General features: G+C 32.0%; 1 protein-coding gene across 1 annotated transcript; it reads left to right on the top strand.

Moving 5' to 3' along the window:
- The first annotated feature begins 2,985 nt into the window (after positions 1 to 2,985).
- On the top strand, positions 2,986 to 5,414 carry LOC127119754 (cinnamoyl-CoA reductase-like SNL6). Its single transcript, XM_051050060.1, has 5 exons — positions 2,986 to 3,321; positions 3,402 to 3,559; positions 4,353 to 4,544; positions 4,727 to 5,064; positions 5,180 to 5,414. The coding sequence occupies exons 1-5, from the start codon at positions 3,192 to 3,194 to the stop codon at positions 5,259 to 5,261; spliced, it is 900 nt and encodes a 299-aa protein (XP_050906017.1). The 5' UTR covers positions 2,986 to 3,191; the 3' UTR covers positions 5,262 to 5,414.
- Positions 5,415 to 5,774: the final 360 nt, after the last annotated feature.

Genomic DNA, 5,774 nt, shown 5'->3' with positions numbered 1-5,774 from the left:
GTAATAAGATCAAGTGCTTTAAGATCATTCGCTTCTTTGATCGCGGTGACCTTGGGTTTCCATTCCCTAATAAGACATCTTAAAACCTTGTTAGTAGCAATAACATTGGAGATAGGATTACCTAGAGCATTCAATCTATCAATAAGAGGTGTGAATCTCTTTTGCATGTCGGAAATGGTTTCACCATGATTCATACGAAAGAGTTCACACTCTTGGTTTAATGTGTTGATTCTAGCTTCTTTGCCTCATTAGTTCCCTCACGGGAAACTTCTAATGCGTCCCACATAGCTTTGACGGTTTCACAATGAGAAACGCGATCATACTCATCAACACCTAAAGCTGATATGAGAATATTTTATGCTTTTCAATCACGTGATCGCAAATTTCTATCATTATCATTCCATTGACCTTTCGGTTTTGGTACGATGACGCCTTTATCATTGGTCATTGTAGTTTTGTTAGGACCATTGATGATGATGTCCCATACACCATTATCAACAGAGTTGATATGGATACACGTACAAGCTTTCCAATAGCCATAATTTTTCCGGTGAAAATAGGTACTCTATTATACACCCTGTAGGTTCGGTAGCCATGATCTAATAAGCAAATCTTAAGACCACAAACAATCGGAGCTCGTGATACCACTTGTTCAACGATATGCCTAGATCTAGAGGGGGAGGGGGTTGAATAGATCCCAAGTTAAAAAAGTTTACAAAAATTTGATTTAGAAAAAATTATAGCGCGCAAGCAAGTTTCACATATTTTCCAGATCAAAAATTGTCTAACCGAACCTACTATTGAATAGCTCAGATATGTGTAAAGGTGTCAGTGTTATGATAATAATCAACAAGTCAATCAACAACAATTAAGCACAACTAATTGAATACTCTACAATAGTAAAAGTTTATCTCCAATGATAATAACACACAAAAAACTAGTTGAAAAATTTGTCGAACACTTTGCGTGCGATTAACAAAGTTTGGATGTTTGTATAGTGTTTGTAGTTCTTAGAAATCCAATTACAACGTAATGGTATGTGATTACTACAACAACACAAATTTCACAATGATTCAAAATTGTTATCCAAACAATGTTGATCAAGAGATCAAAGTAATCGACAATTTGCAAACCAAAAAATAAAAGAGATAGATAGATTGATTGATTGATTGATTAATATATATATATATATATATATATATATATATATATATAGAGAGAGAGAGAGAGAGAGAGAGAGAGAGAGAGTACACAAGGATTTGTTTAGGCAGTTCTCCAATCGACCTCGTTATGGGTACTTCTTACCTCAATTCGAATTGAGATATTATTATAATAAATCTTACTTTGCAAATGTATGAATACAAGAGATGAGATATCAAATTCCACAAACCCCAAGTTTGTTCTTGACTCTAGCACTTCAAAAAACCTTGATCAATCTTGATCAAGTAAATAACCATGCCACTTCAATTCACCTGTTGTTGCTACTTCCTTCCGAGTCACCCATTGTCCCAAGGCTTTCATACGACTGAATTAATCTCAAATGCATGATCATGTAACCAACAACCCCACTTAAATACACATGTTCTTGCTACTTCCTTGCACGATCTCCTTGTCTCAAGGCTTCACCTGACTGAATTAATCTCAAGCGCACACTTATTGAATCCAAGATTTGTCAACAATGTCCATAGTTTCACGCTACTCCCTTGCACAACACACATAGTCCCAAGGTTTCACTCGATCGAATCTGAATTGCGGAATCTTGTCCAAAACCTTCAAACCCTAAAGATTTTGAAGGAAAACCCCACCTCAACTTTCTGATTTGAATCCCTCAAAGATCTCATTCCAATATTCTCGATACAACAAACTTAATTGGACGTTATCAATCCTAATCTAGATGACACCCAATCAAAAAATAATTATGCGTAGTTTGATTGTGTGTATGCATAGATTGAATTGAAGTTGATGAGATGCTTTGAAATTTTGGATTCATGTAGATTTTACTCACTCTAGAAATCTTACTAGAGAATGATGCATGTATGAAGTATATATATATGCATGGGTGAATGATAGCAAAAAGGAATGCAATTAAGTTTGAGAAAATATGCACACAAAAATCATCGTATAGGTCGACCTGTTGAAGTCATGTGTTGACTTGTTCGATGCATAGGTCGGCCTGTTGAAGGTCACATGTCAACTTATCAATGGCGTGTGCCTTCTATGTGTCGACCCGTGGAGTCAACACATGAAACAAAAGCTACAGACTTTAACATTGCAGTGTACGTGTTGACCCATAACAAAGATGTGTTGAGTTATAGCTTAGAAAATTTTACTATAGGCTGACCTATTTACGTATGTGTCGACCTATCATATGCATGTTTAATGCTTTAGACCTTGTCAAAGATGTTCCCAACGACTTGTATGCTTCCTAATGTTAAGATGCACATAGAGAATAAGACGATATCGTCCAATATATATAAACGCTAAAAAATCCTAATTTTGACATCATACAAAACACTCATAAGAAAACTTAACTGAAGATGCACTCACAATTTATATATATATATATATATATATATATATATATATATATATATATATATATATATATATATATATTATTAAAATACTAGTATAAAAATAAATAAATGTATACAATAAAAATATCTAAAATTCTAAGAAAACCTTTATTAATAAAACATAAGAAAATATTAATTATTTAATATTGTAAAAGAAGTAATATATATTTTGACCAAGTATGTTATATTGTTTAATATTGAAAGAATATAGTTATTAATAATAGAAAAAGTGAAAATTAGAACTTAAAGAAGGTAGCAATTCGATATCCATACCAACATTTTTCTACATACGTGGATTAAAGTTGTTATATATACTATATATTAAAAAGAAACAAATACACCCCTTTTTCCTTTTTTTGATTGTGAATATGTGTATCTTATCTATCTGTCTTTCTTTTTCACTTGGTGGTGTGCGCGTGTCCATCTATAAAACTACAACTACCTCCTTCCTACCTATCTACCCTGCACGCTCTTTCAATGCTTTCTCTCACTAGCCGCCCCTCCCCTTACCTTCTCTATATATTCTAACTCTAACCCTTCTTTTCTCTCTTGTCTCTACAACACAACAACAAGCTTTTCTTAAACTCTTGTTCAACTAGGAACAACAAACAAACCATGGCTCCTTCTTTTGATATAACTTCTCACACTGTTTGTGTTATGGATGCTTCCGGTCAATTGGGCTTTAGTCTTGTTCAAAGACTTCTTCAAAGAGGCTACACCGTTCATGCCTCCATTCAAAAATATGGTAATTCTTGTCATTAATTTTACATGCTGTTTAATTAATTAATTAATTGATTAATTAATTGTTTTTCTATATATGTGTAGGAGAAGAAGATCTATTCAATGGAGTTTCTGCTGATTCTGATAAACTCAAGATTTTTCGATCAGACCCTTTTGATTATCATAGCATAATTGATGCTCTTAAAGGTTGCTCTGGTTTGTTCTACTCGTTTGAACCTCCTCTTGACCAACCCAATTATGATGTAAGCAACAAAAAAAAAACTTTTTTTCATGATTTTTTTGCTATCTGTTTCTCAACCATAAATTTTAGTTAGATTGTTTATTTTATTATATAAAAAGATACTAAAGCGTATAACAAATTTCATTGGGATTTGGGTTTTGGAATACAATAAAAAACATTAATTGATGTTGAATGTGTAATAATCATAATAATGAAAGAGTTAATGCATGAGAGTTTTGTTTTTGCTGTTGATAGCTGTTGAGTGAGATGAAAAAGTAGAGTTCCTTTTCATTTGAATTTTATGATGAAAAAGCAAACTCTATTTATTGGTGCACGTGGTAGGCACCATTTGCCTGATTTTCTCATCACTTGCTTGTTCCCTCGTACCTCTAATTTTTTTCTATACTTTCTTTCAAGCAAGTTATTGTAGTTTAGGTTTGAATTGGTTATTCATGTGTTAATGTCATAGGCCTTGAAAAAATTATGTCAAAGTCAATTTGAGCTAGTTAGTTTTCTAATCATATCATTATTTGATTGAAGTATAGGGTTATATATTAAAATATTGGCAATCAATCATGATGAGAAATTTTATATTTGCAAGCAATGTGGACCACATGCAATGACTCCAATTTTGTTACAGTAACTTGATTGAATGATTACTAGTATAAATTTAATTTCATGTCCATCATATAAAATTATTATGATTAATTTGAACAATTTCTTAATTTTTAGAAAAATAATATATTATAAAATACATGTATAGTACTTTAATATAAAACGTGATAAAACTGATGACGACTTGTCATAACGAACAGGAATATATGGCTGACGTGGAAGTTAGAGCAGCACACAACGTGCTTGAAGCTTGTGCTCAAACAGAAACAATAGATAAGGTTGTTTTTACATCCTCGGCAACTGCGGTTGTCTGGAGAGAGGATCGTAAAACCATTGAACCTGATTTGGATGAAATTCATTGGAGTGATGTCAATTTCTGTCGCAAATTTAAGGTACAGTGGTAATAGTTGATCACCGTAGTTGAAAATTTCCAAGACTAAAATCAGTTACATCTGAATCATGCGATATTTTCTATCGCATGATATAGATGTAACCGACATGATAGTCAGAATGATTACATTTGTAATAGAAAAAGTGAATAATTGAATGTTACTGTACACGTACAAACAAACAGTTATGGCATGGGATGTCAAAGACACTATCCGAGAAAACAGCGTTTGCATTAGCAATGGACAGAGGAGTGAACATGGTGTCTATCAATGCTGGATTATTGATGACTCATGATCTTTCCATTAAACATCCTTATTTAAGAGGAGCTGCTGAAATGTACGAGGATGGTGTCTTTGTGACCGTTGATTTAGGATTCTTGGTCGATACTCACATCTGTGTCTACGAGGATGTCTCATCCTACGGTCGTTATTTATGCTTCAATCATATTATTAACACTCAAGACGACGCCGTTCAGCTCGCGCACAAGTTAGCGCCTACTGCATCTTCTTCCTTACCCCAAAGGTAAGGGTATTTTAGTCTTTTTAGATTATTAATTTGACTCAATTTTTTAATTTATAAAATTAAACATTTGGACTTATAAGTTATAATAATGATAAAGTATCTTTATTATGTGCAGTGGTGACCATGGAAAGAGTTTCATTGAACAGAAAATAAGCAACAAGAAGTTGAACAAATTAATGGTGGACTTTGAAGCTTAAATTTCAAGGGTTATTTATTAATCTTTTTGAACAGTTATTAGGGAAATAATCTTAGTTGTTCTTATGAGGGAAATCATTCATATGTACAATTACAAAATTGTGTATGTATGTACCCACATGTTATATACAACAAATTCATGTTCTTTTAATCAATTCATAATTTATTTATTTATTTATTTATTTCTAATCGAGAATTCTGAAATAATTGTCTTGATTTCAATTCAAGTCACTGTTTTCTTTGGCATATAGTGGAAAGAAGTTATCAAAACTTATTATTATTTTTTAAATTTAATAAATACGACTATTTTGAACCATCTCAAAAAAAATTAATAAGCCCCTAAATTTAACGAAGTTGTAATTAAGTTCTGAATTGTTTATTTTTTTAATATTTTTTTTTTGTTAAAAAATTATTAATCAACTACTCGTTACTATCAATATCAACGTAATATATTATAATATACATGAATATATACTTCGAGGACAAGTTAGTATGGATACATTCTTGTAATGACC

This window comes from Lathyrus oleraceus, chromosome 2 (genome assembly GCF_024323335.1).
Source record: "Lathyrus oleraceus cultivar Zhongwan6 chromosome 2, CAAS_Psat_ZW6_1.0, whole genome shotgun sequence".
In the NCBI taxonomy this organism is placed as follows: domain Eukaryota; kingdom Viridiplantae; phylum Streptophyta; class Magnoliopsida; order Fabales; family Fabaceae; genus Lathyrus; species Lathyrus oleraceus.
The sequence above is the reverse complement of the archived record's forward strand: the minus strand, read 5'-3'. Positions and strand labels throughout refer to the sequence as shown.

Bases quoted from the DNA above. Each gene is read 5' to 3' on its own strand.
- LOC127119754 (XM_051050060.1), top strand. From the start codon at position 3,192: ATGGCTCCTTCTTTTGATATAACTTCTCACACTGTTTGTGTTATGGAT. The intron at 3,560-4,352 runs GTAAGCAACAAA...CATAACGAACAG, and splicing joins TTGACCAACCCAATTATGAT to GAATATATGGCTGACGTGGA. The intron at 4,545-4,726 runs GTACAGTGGTAA...ACAAACAAACAG, and splicing joins ATTTCTGTCGCAAATTTAAG to TTATGGCATGGGATGTCAAA.